Source organism: Narcine bancroftii, chromosome 1 (genome assembly GCF_036971445.1).
Source record: "Narcine bancroftii isolate sNarBan1 chromosome 1, sNarBan1.hap1, whole genome shotgun sequence".
Lineage (NCBI taxonomy): Eukaryota > Metazoa > Chordata > Chondrichthyes > Torpediniformes > Narcinidae > Narcine > Narcine bancroftii.
The window spans coordinates 228,784,704-228,801,242 of NC_091469.1; the positions used below are offsets into that span (position 1 = coordinate 228,784,704).

The window sequence follows — 16,539 nt, forward strand, 5'->3', positions numbered from 1 at the left end:
GCTACCTTCCACTCCAAATAAGCCTATCCAGAGTGTAGAGAATATTAGAAAATAATAATGTGTCCACTATTTCTCACGCTATCTTTTTAAGCACACTGAGATGCAATCCAACAAGCCCTGGGGATTACTTGACTTCCAACACCATCAATTTGCTTAACACAGTTTCAGGACGTAGCAATTACTGTCAGTTCTTCCTTTATGTTCATTCCTCGGGCCCCATGTACTCTTGGAATGTTGTATGGATCGTCTGATTTAATAAAAGGGGAGGGAGATTTGGAAGGGCTCTGAGGGAGAAGGGTGAGTACCTTGAATGCTCTTCCAGAGAGAGTGGTGCAACGAGAGTTGCAGAAAGCATTTTAGAAGTGAATAGAAGAACACTTGAATTGTCTGGAATACAAAGTTGCAGGCCTAGTACTGGAAGGTGAAATTAAGATGAATGGGTTGCTATGGGCATGATGGGCTGAATGGTGATGATTTATCAAGGGTAAGATAAAGGGAAATCTTTGCTACATAGATAATTGGTCGTAATGGTGCTCCTTCCTTAAGATTAGCTTCAATTTTGTTTCTGCTGACTAGAATTTGTTTTTGTCACTAGCATTCACTTTTCTACTCCAGTTCTTCCCAAGTAGGAGTATATGATTTTGTGTCAAGATGAATAACTCTGTACCAAAAATATGCCATTTACATTTATATACAGGTGTCTAACCTTTTATCTGGGATTCCAAACACAGGCAACCTCCAAAAACTTGCACTTTTTTCAGTCGATGACATCTACTCATAAAAGATGCTTTTTACATAAGCCAACTATAAAATGGGAATTTCTTGGAAAATTCCCACAATGCTGGCTGAGTTTTTTTTAAATCCAGGCAGAAATTAGAAACTAATTCCCATCCAGAATTTTTCCTGTGGCAGCCCTAGACATTTTTGTGGCCAGCCTGCAGCCGAAACTAAACTGCTGGCTGTCTACAACAATACGCGAATGAAAATATCCGATCACCTTGCCCCTAGCCCCCGGCCGTCCGTTGTCCTGCCCCCTCCCAATCTAACTTTGAAGCGGCAGCAGGGGCGCAGTGCAGCTGAGCCCGGGGTTCACTGGAGCGCCGACTGGCTCGCTGCGATGGCTCAATGCAGGAGCAATGGCCATCTCTTTACTCATAATTCCCTACGCAGCTGGAACGCTCTGCCAGTGCCAGAGCAGTTCCAGCTGTGTGGGGGATTATGGATAAGTAAGATGGCCATCGATCCTGTATTGAGCCAGCCGCCGCCTGTTTCTCTCCCACCAGGTGCTCGGGGCCGAGAGTCACCTTTCCACCGAAGGTAAGAGAGGGCACCCACGGGGACGGAAATGATGGGGACAGGAGTCTAAGCCAGTTTTATTTTGAAGTTTTACTTTAAAATAAAAAAATATGCTGATGATATTATGGTCTTTTATGGTTTTTATTTATTCATTTAACTCCCTGAACCCCTGTTTTGTGTGATTTTTGAAACATCGCATTTGCTTAAAGGGGGTGACATTTTAAAATGATTCAAAAATCTGGAAGGTTCTGAACAAAGGCAGGTGTCCTGTCCTGATAAAAGGTTAGGCACCTGTGTTACGTCGTGACAAATGGCTCAGAAGATTTCAAACAATAACTTGAAGAACAATCTTATATTACCAATGAAAACTGAAAGTTCTGGGTCTACTCAGCAAATCAGGCAGAATATGTGATGAGAAAAACAGTTGACATTGGGTCGATGTTGTTTCATAGAGGCTGATTATCCCCTGCATTTCCCATCTTTACTTGGAGATTTTCAGCATTTTTGTTTTCCCACTAATAACGAGTGGGGAAGGAACTCTCATTACTCAAATCTATTTTAGTGCATTGGAAAAATACTTAATCATAATATTATTATGAACATGAATTATTGCACATCTGGCTGCCTTTAAATTATTTGTGCTGGAGAAACTCAGCAAAAATACCTCCACCTGCTGAATTTTTCTACCACTTTTGTATATTGCATTACAATCGCAGCGTCAACAGACTTTTAACTCTGCTTTTAAATTGATGTCCTATTATTGGCTGGGAACATATTTTGCACAAAAGAAATTGATAATTGCTGTCGGAGGTTGGTCATTTAAGCCTTTGGCTATTGCTGCGAGAGTTATTTGGGTACTGTCCTCATGCCATCACCTTTAACTGCTTCATCAGCGACAAACCTTTCCTTATAGAGGATGTTTTTTCACGATTATGCAATGTTGATTCCTTTCACTACTCTTCAGAAAACGAAGCAGCTTGTACGTGTATACAGTAAGACTGAGACACCATTCAGGCATGTGTTCATAAGTGGCAAGCAGCATCAGGGCAAACATTGTAGGCTGAATGGCCTGTTGCTGTGCTGTGCTTTTCTCTGTTCTAACATTTTCCCACATTAGTACTGTATCAGGTAGTGACCAGCCCCAACAAGAATGAGCCCAATTACCTACTTTTGACATTTAATGGCTAAAGCATTACATCTTCTACCATCAAAATTCTGCCACTTGCCTTTAACCAGAAGATATACCAGGCCAGGAACATATGAAGTCTGGTTCCAAGAACGGATTACAGGTTATGTACGCTGTGCATAGATAGAAATCAAGAGGTTGATGGAATTTTCCATTGGCCTAAATAGTTAGTCCAGCAAATATTGAAGCTTGACACCGTCTGAGACAAAGCAGCTTGCTTCATTGGCAACTACAACATTCAAACTCAAAACATTCAAATTCCACTAAACTGGTAACCTCGGCCACATTGTGTATCATTAAAATGCATAGCAGCTTTGAATATGTGATTACAGACACAATGATAATTAAAAGATTTATAACAAACATGTACATCAAGCTGCAAGAGAAAGAGAACGATGAAATAAGGTGTAAACCCAAACAAAAGTGGGAACAAGATCTAAACATAAAGATAAAAAATGAAAAATGGGAAAACCTATGCTCCGGAACTATGAGAAATATAATAAACACGAGGTTACGCATGATACAATATAATTGGTTACACAGGCTATATATCACGCCCCAAAAGTTAAATAAATGGGACCCATCAGTATCAGATAGATGTTTTCGCTGTAAGAAGGAAACGGGAACAACAGTACATGCAATTTGGGCATGTGAGAAAGTGGAAAGTTTTTGGGAAGATCTAAATCAGGTATGAAATAAAATTACAAAAAGCAACATACCAAAAAATCCAGAGATCTTTCTTCTAAGTAATATAAGAAGTAAAGAATTAGGCCTCAAATTGATGCAGCACAAAAAAGATTTATTATGATAGCATTAGCTGTTGCAAAAAAATGTATAATGTCAACCTGGAAATCTGAAGAGAGCCCGAGAGTACAGCAATGGTACATAGAAATGAATAAATGTATTCCATTGGAAAAAATAACATATACTGTGACTTTATTTTTTAAATTATTCGAACAAATTTGGGAACCGTACATGGAACACAACAGAGAGGGCCTATCGTGGACCTCCACCCCCTAAAATGATAGAAGGAGAAGAAGACGAAATTAACTGACCCAGTGTGTAAAAGTAGATGACACAATTTTCTTGTTTATTTTCATTTTGTGATGACATTGTTTAATGGGTTTATTGTATATGTTGAATGTTTAGTGGGTAGGGAGGGGGGTGAGAAGGAGCGGGGGAAGGGGAGAAAATGACTGTGTATATTCAAGAGGGAAATGTTTATGTGTATTTTGGTTAATATGGTTCATAGTGAGAAAAATAAAAAAATGTTTTAAAAATGCATAGCAGTTACTTGCAATTTAAACATCACCTCCCAAAATTACAACTTCCACTATCATGAAGGATGTGTAATGAACACTTGAGAATGCTGCGTCATTCACATGTTCCTTGAAAATTTTTTTCCCATTGTTGTTGGATTTAAATTTTGGAACTCTACCATAAAACACCATGAAAACACCTTTACCAAATAGATTACAGTGCTTCAAGAAGGCACTCACCTCTACTACTTGCAGGGAAGTTAAAAATGACAAAAATGTTGAATTAAAAAAAAAACATAATTATGTGTATGGTAGTTCTCATAACCTTTTAAAAACAATTTATTGCTTGATCTATGGATTATGTTGAATGAAGAGAACGATCATATTATCTATTGGTATAGTCAATTGCTTTTGAAGTCATAATGTGACTTTGTCTATTTAACATTCAGGAGATCAAAGATGAACAGTGGAAAAGAGCAATGAACTATCTAAATTATACCAGTGAACTTAATTATATGACACAGATTGTTATCATGTTGTATGAAGACCCAAACAAGGTAATACTTTTTCTCTACATTGGATTTATTATACTAGCACATAGAACACTACAGCACAGTACAGGCTGTTCGGCTCTCGATGTTTTGCCAACCCATATATTCCTTAAAAAAAAGTATTGAACCCATCCTACCTTGTAACCCTCTATTTTCCTTCCATTCATGTTCCTGTCTAAAGGTCTCTTAAATGCCCCCATTGTTTCAGCCTCCATTCCCGGCAAAGCATTCCAGGCACCCACAACTCTCTGTGTACTTTTTTTTTTAAAAGTACCCCTGATGTCTCCTCTAAACTTCCCTCCCTTCCCTTTGTCCACCCTATCTATGGCTCTCATAATCTTGTAGACCTCTATTAAGTCACCTTTCATCTTTCGACACTCCAAACAGAAAAGTTGACCTTAACTCATAAGATTTATTTTCCAATCCAGGTAATGTCCTGGTAAATCTCTCTCCATAGCTTCCACATCCTTTCTATAATGAGATGGCCAGAACTGAACACAGTACTCTAATGTAGTGTTAAAAGATATTCTGATTTAACAAAAAAAATTAAACTGATTTTTGAATTTAAAGTGTTGTATACATTATTTCAGATTGACAATGCATTTTATATAATAGATAAATTGATACTAGATGCTAGTTCCTTTGTGAAGTTATCTTTCAGTATTAGCAAATTTTTATGAGAATGTTCAAAATGTGATAACTTTGTAGCAGCTATCTGCATTTGCCTAATAGCAATGGGAACCCTAATGCGATAAGCTATTTCTCAAATCTCTAACCACATGAGAATTGCAAATTGAAGGCTGGTGTTGTATATAAAAGCTCTTCTACTATTTGCAAGTAATCCTAACTAATTTAATTTCTTAAATATACTGATAACAGCTATTGTGCCACTTTTAATCCAATAAAAATGATAGGTAAAGTATTGCATAAGGTAAAGAATAAAATCACAATGAACTATTTAAAAAATTTGCATTTTAATATTATTTTGTTTCAGTTTAAATATTTTTAACTTTGTATTTAAATTTTCACTTACTCATAGATTTGTGCAGTGTAGAATAGGCCTTTAAGCACACCATGTCTTTGCAAACTATCAAGTATCTCTATATTAGTTTCATTATCAGTACTTGATCAGCAGACCTTCTTGCCTTGATAATTCATCTAGATCTTGTTGTGAGAGTCTTCGTTTCCATCACCCCCACAGATAGCATGTCCCATATTCTAATCATCATCTGGGTGGAACAGATCTGTCTCAGATCCATTCTAAACCTCCTTGCAGTGTAGTAAGCACTACTGCAGTCATTCGAGTTGTGAATCATTTCCCAAATATTTGAGATACAGATTTTTGTTTTTGAAAAGCAAATAAATACAATTTCTTGATGCATATGCAGGTGACCACACTTCACATAAGGGATAATCATGATATGGACGGTTTTGGAAATTTCCCTCTCTTCTCCACCCCCACCCACCCACATCCATAAAAACATAGAAAATAAGTGTAGGAGTAGGCTATTTGGCCCCTCAAGGCTACACCGCCGTTCATTATGATCATGGCTGATCAGTACCCGGTTCCTGCCTTCTCCCCATACCCACTAATCCCCTTGGCCACAAGGGCCAAATCTAACCTACACTTAAATATTGACAGGGAACCAGCCTCAACTACTTCCTGTGGCAAAGAATTCCACACATTTACCACTCTCTGAGAGAAGAAATTCCCCTTTATCCTTAAACTATGGCCCCTGATTCTGGTAATTCCCAGCATTGGAAACAACCTTCCTGCATCTAGTCTGTCTAAACCCTTAAGAATTATATAAGTTTCTATAAGATCCCCCCTCAATCTTCTAAATTCCAGAGAATACAAGCCTAGTCTATCCAACCTTTCATCATAGTGCACCTTCTCTGCGCCCCCTCCAAGGCAAGGATATTCTTCCTCAGATAAGGAGACCAAAACTGCACGCAGTACTCCAGGTGTGGTCTCCCCAAGGCCCTGTTCAGCTGCAGCAGGATCTCCCTACTCCTGGACTCAAATCCTCTGGCTATGAACGGCAACATACCATTCGCCCTCCTCACCACCTGCTGCACCCGCACGCCCACTTTCAACGACTGATGCACAGCGACACCCAAGTCTCGCTGCATCTCCCCTTTTCCTAAACAGATATCATTTAAATAATAATCCTTTTTCCTGTTCTTACCTCCAAAATGGATAACTTCGCATTTATCCACATTATACTGCATCTGCCACATCCTGGCCCACTTGCCTAACTTGTCCAAATCACCCTGCACTCTCCTAGCATCCACCACACAGCTAACCCTGCCACCCAACTTCGTATCGTCTGCAAATTTCGAGATACTGCTATCTATTCCCACATCTAAGTCATTGATATATATCGTAAACAACTGTGGCCCCAGCACTGAGCCCTGCGGTACCCCACTAGTCACTGGCTGCCATTCTGAAAAGAACCCATTTATTCCTACTCTTTACTTCCTGTTCCTCAACCAATTCTCTGTCCACCTTAATACCATACCTCCTATACCGTGCTCTTTAAGTTTATACACTAGTCTTCTGTGCGGAACCTTATCAAATGCCTTTTTAAAGTCCAGATATTCCACATCCACTGGTTCTCCCCAATCCACTCTACTGGTTACATTCTCAAAAAACTCTTATTAGATTCGTCAGACATGATTTCCCCTTCACAAAACCATGCTGACTCTGTGTGATGATACCACTACTTTCCAAATGTACTGCAATTGCATCTTTAATAACCAATTCTAGCACCTTTCCTACTACCGATGACAGGCTAACTGGTCTGTAGTTTCCTGATTTCTCTCTCCCTCCCTTCTTAAAGAATGGGGTTACATTGGCCACCCTACAATTCTCAGGAATTAATCCTGTATCCAAAGAGTTTGAAACATTATCACCAATGCATCCACTATTTCCTAGGCTACTTCCTTCAGCACTCTCGGATGCAGACTATCCGGCCCCAGGGATTTATCCGCCTTTAAACCCTGCAATTTAATTAATACAACTTCTCGACTTACCATTATTTCCTTCAGTCCCTCCGTCACAATAGATCCCCGATCCTCAATAATTTCCTGTTGATTAGTTATGTCTTCCTTGGTGAAGACAGATCTAAAGTAGTCATTCAAACAGTCTGCCCTACCCTTGTTCCCCATGATCAACTCACCCGTTTCTGTCCGCAACGGACCCACATTTGTCTTAACTAAACTCTTTCTCTTAATGTATCTATAAAAGCTTTTACAGTCATTTTTTATGTTCCCTACCAGCTTCCTCTCATAATCCCTTGTACCTTTCCTAATTAATCCTTTTGTCCTCCTCTGCAGAACTCTGAATTTCTCCCAGTCATCAGGGATATTATTCTTTTTGGCTCATTTGTAAGCTCCTTCTTTGGATTTGACACTCTCTCAGATCTCCCTTGTTAGCCACGGATGCGCTACCCTCCTCGATTTATTCTTCGTACAAACTGGGATATACATTTTCTGCAGTTGTTCCAAGCTATCCTTAAACGATTGCCATTGCATTTCTGCCGTTAGTCCTTTAAGTCCCATTTGCCCATCTATTTTAGCCAATTCACATCTCATACCATCAAAGTTACCCCTCTTCAAGTTCAAAACCTTTATATCTTTATCAACTCTGTCACATTCCATCCGAATGAAGAATTCCACCATATTGTGGTCAATCTTGCCCAAGGGGTTCCTCACAACAAGATTGCTAATTAGCCCTTCTCCATTACTCAATACCCAGTCTAGAATGGCTTGTTCCCTTGTCGGTTCCTCAACATGCTGATTTAAAAAACAGTCCTGCATACATTCTAAGAAATCCTCTTCAACCTTACCCTTACCAATTTGGTTCACCCAATCTACATGTAGATTAAAGTCACCCCTTACAACTGCCGTCCCTTTGTTGAACGCATTACCAATTTCCTTCATGACTCCTTCACTAACCTCACTGCTACTGTTAGGCGGCCTGTTCACTACTCCCACTAGCATCTTCTGCCCTTCGTGTTTCGCAGCTCTACCCATATGGATTTCACATCCTCTACATTGATATCCTTCCTCTATGGCATTCACCTCTTCCCTAATCAACAAGGCTACTCCACCTCCTTTTCTATTCTGTCTATCCCTCCTGAATGTCGAGCAACCCTGAATGTTGAGCTCCCAGTCACATTCCCCCTGAAGATCTCAACTATATCATAGTTATTAATAGCTATCTCCACATTCAATTCCTCCACGTTATTACAAATGCTCCTTGCATTGTGACACGAAACCTTCAGCCTTTCTTTAGCCACACTCTTATCCCTTTTACCATTATGTAAATAAGTAGCTCTTTTTGATATTCCTCCTGCTTTTACTTGCCTGCCACTAATGCTTTTCACCTTGCTACCTTTTGCTTCTATTCTAATTTTACACCCCTCTGACTCTCTGGACTTGGTTCCATTCCCCTTCCACATTAGTTTAGACCTTCCCCAACAGCGCTAGCAAACAAACCCCCAAGAACATTGGTCCCAGCCCTGCTCAGATGCAGACCGTCCTGTTTGTACCAGTCCCATCTGCCCCAGAACCAGTTCCATTATTCCAAGAATCTGAAACCTTCCCTCCTACACCACCTTTCAAGCCACAAATTCATTCTAGCTAACTTGTTGTTCCTACTCTGACTAGCTCGTGGCATGGGTAACAATCCAGAGATTTACTTCCTAAATCCCTAAATTCATCTTGTAGAACCTTATCCCTTTTTTTCCTATGTCGTTGGTACCAATATGGACCACGACAGCTGGCTTTTCTCCCTCCCCCTTCCAGAATGTCCTAATATGGGGTTACCTGAGTAAGATTTATTGAGTTAAGATACTCAACTTATTCAATCAGCCCTGCAAGTATTTTTCACAATTTTAACTTTCAGGACCTTTCTTCAGAAGAACGATTTCATGTGGAATTACACTTTAGCCCTGGTGCTAAAGGGTGTGAAGAAGATAAAAATCTTCCGTCGGGATTTGGATACAGACCAGCATCTCGTGAGGTATTCACTTTTGTAATGAGTGTTACATTCAATGATTTTTACATGGGCAATTGTTCTCAGTGAAATTGTACTGCTAAAGTATTAGATCTGTTCAATATTAAATTTGTAGTCCTGTAGATGTTTCTTGCAATGTATTTTATAACATTAATCTGTTAACAGTTAGTTAGTTTTTGACAAGAGTAGAAAAAATAGAATTTAAAAAAAAATAATACCTTTGTGCAATGGACTGTCCACTTGTAATAAGTGCAACAATTGACATAATATTTCACCAATTTAGTGTGTGACGTCATGAAGGAGAATGAAGTTGAGAGTTTTCTTGTGTCATAAAAGAAAGCAATAAATGTATAAAAGTTAACATTTGTAGTAATGATGCTAGCTGCAATTAAGGGATTATTCATAGAACTGCAAAACATAATCTGGCACCCTCAGGATTTTGATGGTGCCACACTCATTTTTCAGACAATGGGTGTTAACTCCTACTAATGCACCAAATCACTTAATACATTTTTCTTTTAGATGTGACACCATTGTACGATAATATTTTTCTGCAAACTGAATTTATAGAAAATGTGGGAAACAGAATCCAGTAGTTTGAAGGATATGTGGTAAATGGAGCCCTGGCTACTCTAAAAGAGGAACTTGTTCTAATATGTTTGTAAGGAACATGGGAAAAGACCCCCAGTGAGTTATTACTAATAATCCAGAGACATTAGTTCCTACCAGTTGAAGTTTTGTGATTGACATGGATAATGAAGTCTACAAAACCATCAGATGTCATAAAAACCAGAAGAGAATTTGTGTCAGTGAGTGGTAGAATCTGGGTAAAACTACTTGACCTTGTACTCACAAGTCCACATGTATTAGCATTGGTAGAACTCTCTACGAGCACATTCCTTGCAAGATAAAGGTATTGGTGAGGCTGCACCTGGAATACTGTGGACAGTTCTGGCCTCCATACTTGAGGAAGGATATACTGGCCTTGGAGGTAGTCCAGAGGAGGTACACCAGATTGACCCTGGAGATGAGGGGTTGACTGAGGAGAGCCTGGGATTATACTCACTCGAATTCAAAAGAATAGAGGAGATCTTATAGAAACACATAAAATTATGAAAAGGAAAGATAAGATAGAGGCAGGAAAATTGTTTTCCCTGATACGTGAGACCAGAACTAGGAGACGCAGCCTCAAGATTCAGGGGAGTACATTTCAGATGGAGATGAGGAAAAGCTGTTTTTCCCAGAGAGGAGTGAATCTGTGGAATTCTCTGCCCAGGAAAGCAGTTGAGGCTACTTCATTAAACATATTTAAGATAGTTAGATTTTTTTACTTAAAGGAATTAAGGAATATGGAGGTAGATTAAGGTAGGTGGAGTTGAGTCAATGATCAGATCAACCAGTTTTAGAGTTTAAAATGTGTTCCAAAAGCTTGAACTCCACAGAGGTGAAGTGAAAATGACTGTCCTTTGCATCAAGTGAGCAATTTGACCGCATGTGGCATGCACTAATAAGTGGCAGGTAATGTTTATTTTGCAAGAGACAAACAGTAACCATCTCCAAGAGACAGTGTCTAAACACAGGCTCTTGACATTCTATAGCCATAACATCACCAAAAATACTGGACATCAGTATTGATCAGAAATTTAATAATAGCATATTCTACTACATAATGTACTCAAGTTAAATTTATGTTAGTCCACAGTTAAAGCAATTAGATCTGAAATATTTTCTATTTTTATTGGTTTGAAAAACTGATAAAAGATTTTTATCATTTGCCCAAATCCCATGTTCTCTCTTCAAAGGCCATGTCCTTATAAACTTGATTTTTTTTTCTTTCAGTCAGCTGATCTTGTGAATTTTTATTCATGTGTGACGAAACCCAAAACAAGTTTGCCTGTATTAGCAAGTTGCTCAGTTTAAGGGCATTGTGGTCATGTAATAAATATAATCTTGCCTGCCATGCTGAAAAATGAAATGAAAAATTCTCAGGTGCCCTCTTAACTTTCATGATATCCTTAAATGAAAATGGCATTGACCTGCTTCCAGCATTTATGTAACTGCATGCAGGACATTAAATGTATCCTTAAAGCTGGGAAGCAGGAAAATAGTTTTAAGTTGAGAAGAAGGTGGGGGATCACAAGGAGATAGATTGCAGTTCTATGTAAATCACGACTGAATTGATACAGATGATTCAAAGATCGGTGAAGGGCAGCTAATGTTGAGGAAGCAAAGGTTTAGCGAAGACTAGAATATAAAAGCAAAATGTAATGCTGAACTGTTGGTGAGACCATATTTGGAGTATTGCGAACTGTTTTGGGCCCCACTTCTAAAGAAGGATGATGGAGAGGGTCCAGAGGAGGTTCACAATGATCCCAGGAATGAGACAATTAATATATGAGGAGCATTTGATGGCTCTGGTTCTGTACTTGCTGGAGTTTAGAAGGATGAGGGAAGATCGCATCGGAACATACCAAATATTGAAAGGGTAGATAGAATGGAGGTGGTGAAGATGTTTCCAGTAACGTACGTGAGAGGCTAGGACTAGATGGCACAGCCTTTGAATAAAAGGATGTTCCTTTAGAATAGAGACGAGAAGAAGCTTCTTCAGCCAGAGGATGGGGAATATGTAGAATTGAGATCAGAAACTACACTTTATTGTCATAAATGTAATATTACACAAAATTGCCTTTGGTCTGCCTTAAGATCGACAGAGAATTGCCATTAGCATTGGCCAGTACTGATTACAGTCAGAGAAGGAGAAGCAAAAGTGAGTACCCCTAGAGTCACCAAGCATCCATGGATTCCTCTCCAGTGCTCCTGCAGTTTCTGCAGCAGTAGAAGACTCCATTTCAGTTCAAACCACTGGCAACCCGAGCCCACTTCTAAACCTCTTACACAATGAAGATGCCTTCAGCACCCAGGGCCCTTCGGGAGCCTTCCTTTCTTCAGCATCTTCTCCAGTCCCAGGTTCCGATACCTGGTTCTCATGAGCCAGTCTTCATTAGTCTGGTGCAGTCCTTTGACCTCAAGTTGCCTGCAACCTGTGTAGGTTCCTTGCCTGCAAGTTGCCCACAACTCATCACTGTGTGTGTCCTTCAGCTGCAGGGTCCCTCATTGGTCCACCACTGTGGTCACCGTCCTTAGGGTTGTCTCTTCAGCTTCTTCTCAACAGTCGGGGGAGGGGGGGGGTTGTTCTCCCTGTTACTTGTAGTCTGTGCCAGGACGCTGCTCCCCTGGAGCTTGCAACCCCTTGAGACTGCAGCTGAACACAGGTGCCACCATCTTGGGCCCAGACCCCATGTTCGCAGGATTTTAAATAAAACACCATCAGCTCCTTGAACAGGCCATTTAAAACCTGTTTAGAGCTGTCAGCAATAGGACTGGGCAGTTAGACTCTGCAAGGGAGGACTGTGTCTCCACTCCCCATGCCCATACCAGCAGCAGCGTTGCTAGTTTTTTTCATTGCCACAGATGGTTGTGGAGGCCAAGTCATTGAATACATTTAAAGCAGAGGTTGAAAGGAAAAATACATCAACCATGATTTGATGGGCGAAGCAGATTGGCTTTATTCTTCTAAGCATTATGGGTAACAGAAGTTCATCTTGGAGAATTTACAAATCACCACCCAGAGACAGAATTAATATTTCTAAAAAGTAAACAAACCATGGATTTTTCTCTCAGTCCTATACTCTACTGTTCTTTTTCTCCCACTGATGCTGCTCATCCTCCAACAAATTATTTTTTGCTCCATCTTCCAGCATCTGCATATGCTCTTGTATTTCCAAGACTTTTTGGGACCCTGAATGGCAGGGAGGCAAGGGGTAGAAGAGCAAAGGTTAGAGAAGCGGTTAGTGCAACACTCTAGCACCTCCAGCCACCCAGGTTTGAATTCGGCGCTGTCTATAAGGAGTTTGTAGATTCTCTTGGTATCTGCTTGGGTTTCCCTAGGTGTTCCAGTTTCCACCCACCCTTCAAAATGTATGGGTTGTAGGTTAATTAGGGTAGTCGGGCAGCACAGGCCCAGAAGGGCCCGTTACCGTGCTGGATGTCTAAATTTAAAATAAAAAGTTACATCTCTTCTGGTTGTCTAAGATAGTGCTGTGAGAAGGGAGAGGGTGTGGAAAGGTAAGAGGAAACCGGAGTCACAGAGGGAACATTTCCTTCAGAATGCTGACAGCATTGGTTTCTGAATTTCTCCCAGCCTTTCCCTGGGTTCCATGTTAGAACCCCGCAATCCATTACCATTTGGCTATCAAATGGAAGCTCCCAACCAAAAAATAGACTTATTTTCAGCTATGATTCCTCCTTACCCCATTAAGTCAGGTAGTCTTACTCTGTTATTAATATAACACTGTGATATTAGAAGTTTGGGCCACTGAATGTGGCTAAAGTGATTGTGTAAAATTGTGCAAAATTTTGGTGACGATTTTAGTACTTCTGAAAAGTTATGGAATATTTTTATGTATTTGTGCTCATGAAGACTTCCAAAAGCAGGTTATTTCTGCTCTTCAGCAATAAAGAAAAAAACAGAAATTGGTCTTGGAATATATATTTGCAGAAATAACAATGCATCCTTTTAATAATAGAGTGATAGTGGAGCCAAAGCATTCCTGAGTACTGACCATGAGGAGGAGGAGCCTGTTTCAAGAAGGGAAACTGCTGAAAAGTCCACAGTGTCATTCAGGCCAATGGTCTCGGATCCAATTTATATCCATCGAAAATCCCCACTGCAACGGTCCAAGAAAATAGGCTCAGTAGAAGTAAGTGTGTTAATTAAACTTTTTTTTGGAGGTTCGTAGCAGTGCAAAGTATTTTTAAAGGAAATGTTATTAAATAATTATTTAACTTTCTTGTAAAAGTGGCATTAGTGTGATTGAAACACTCAGATGTAAATAACATTGAATACAACACATTCATTATAAAAATAATTGTGTGCTACCAACTGGAAATGCGCAGTAGGGTAGACATCATCTGTGAAGTGAGAAACTAAACATTTCAGGTTCATTCATTTTAATCAAAGGTTAACACTTTGAAACATTGTTTCATTCTCCACAGATGCTATTTCCTACAATGTACTATAAGCTATATTTAGTTGAAGTTTTTCAGCTTATGTTTGATAATATTTATATAGCCACCTTTCTTAAAACAGTAATTATAAAAATAATCTATGAAAGAAAAACATTTCATTTTGTGGGAAAAAAAATCCATTGTGATTCAGTCTGAATATGGAAAACCAAAATGTTAGACTAAGGGATTGATGCAAGTTGATATTATGGAGGCCTATTCAAAACACTTTTTCAAAACCTCAGGACAACACAAGGGATTCAAAGTGAAAATCCTGAACTGTAGCTTGACAGTGATTAAAATCATTAAATCTAATTTAAACTTAAAATATCAAGTTAAACGGGTAATTTAATGCTACATTCACATTAGTAGTCTTTGTCATCACCACTAACCAAATATAAATTTCAATTGGTGACAGTGAACTCAGCTCTAGTTTTTTTTTTAGAAAGACAGAATTGAATTCTAGTGAGATTTTATTAAATTGTATTGAACTTCAGTGATTCTGTATGGTCTTGTATTAGAACACTACAGCACAGAACAGCCCATTTGGCCCTTGATGTTGTACCAACCCATATATTCCTTTTTTTAAAAAAAGTACTAAACTCTCCCTTCCCTGTAACCCTCTATATTTAAAGAACACTACAGTACTAAAAAGGATAAAGAAGCATCAGAGATGGCACAACAGTAATTATAAGAGTAGTGCTGAATATGTGATGTTATCAGGAACAGAATAAATTCTGATACCTTTTGAAATGTAAAAATTCTAATTAGAAGTCTTTATTTTTTTTAAACTCTTTTTATAATATTGAAAAAAATAGATAATGCAAACAGAAATACAAACCCATTATTGCAAAAATATATTAGTAAAATAGATAATCTTAATTAGTAGATTAATAACCCACCCTGACCCCCCCCAACAAAAACCCCAAACTACCCTTATTTCTACTACCTGTTGGAGGCTTTACAAAGATTAAAATATCATAATACAACATATATAAGTATTAATTTTAAAAATGATCAAAATAACATAATTAACATGTACTAAGACCCATATATTTTAAATATGGATCCCACATTTTAATTTAAAAAAAATAATTACCATGTAATCTATTGTTATTTTTTCTAAAGAAATACAAGATTTTAATTCATTACGCCACCTCAAAATACTACTTCATCTTTCCATGTTATTGCAAAACATTTTCTCGCAAAGGCTAAAGTTAAACGAATAAAGGCAGTCTGAAATTTATCCAATTTCAAACCCCTTAAGTCCGTCATAAACCCTAATAAGAATAATAAAGGGTCAAACAATAATTGAATATTATACATAAGTTCTAAAAATTGTCTAACTTTTAACCAAAAAATTTGCACCTTTTCACATAACCAAACAGAAAAAAGTCCCTTTTTGTACTCCACACCGGAAACATAATCTGAATCCCTAAAACCATATCTTTTCAACTTCTCCGGTGTCAAATATAATTGATGTACAAAATTATAATTAACTAAATTATACCTTGCATTAATCAATTTAGTTACCGCATTCTCACATATCTTTAACCAATCATCCTCCAATATAGTAAGTTGTAAATCTTGTTTCCATTTACTTTTTATTCTTAAAAACACCAAGTTTCTTCATCTTTTCTTGTAATAAACTATGCATTTCTGAGATGAATCCTTTATTCAAAGATTCTGTAATTAATTTTTTGAATCTAGACAAATTGGGAAGTTTAATTTTTTTTCCAAAATTTTCTTTTAAAAAAAGCTTGCATTTGATAATAACCAAATATTGAATTCATTGAAATATGAAATTTTTCTTGCAATTGAATAAAAGAAAGAAAACTTCCTTTCTCAAAAAAGATCCTCTATCCTTTTGATACCTTTTAAATCCCATTCCTTTAAATAATAATGATCCATTGAAAATTGTATAATCCTATATATATATATATATATATATATATATAGGTATAGGAGTCCAACCAGTAATTTTACTCTTAGATCCAATTAAACAATCTTTTATACCAAATATCAGTTAAATGTCGAAGTACTCAAACACTAAAAGACTTCAAAAAACTTGGTCTCCACTTATATATAAAAGAATTTACATCATTTTCTGAAAGTTGAGTTAATTCTACTCTGACCCATGTAGGAGTTTGCCCCCTATCT

The 16,539-nt window shown here is 38.2% G+C and overlaps 1 protein-coding gene across 11 annotated transcripts in view; it reads left to right on the forward strand.

Moving 5' to 3' along the window:
* Positions 1-16,539, forward strand: part of ppip5k2 (diphosphoinositol pentakisphosphate kinase 2) — a 148,423-nt gene that overhangs the window by 97,521 nt on the left and 34,363 nt on the right. For all 11 annotated transcript variants that reach the window (XM_069892389.1, XM_069892399.1, XM_069892406.1 and 8 more), the window contains 3 exons: positions 4,191-4,298; positions 9,205-9,321; positions 13,902-14,075. In XM_069892389.1, coding sequence (XP_069748490.1) covers positions 4,191-4,298; positions 9,205-9,321; positions 13,902-14,075 — 399 coding nt within the window. The remainder of the gene's footprint in view (positions 1-4,190; positions 4,299-9,204; positions 9,322-13,901; positions 14,076-16,539) is intronic.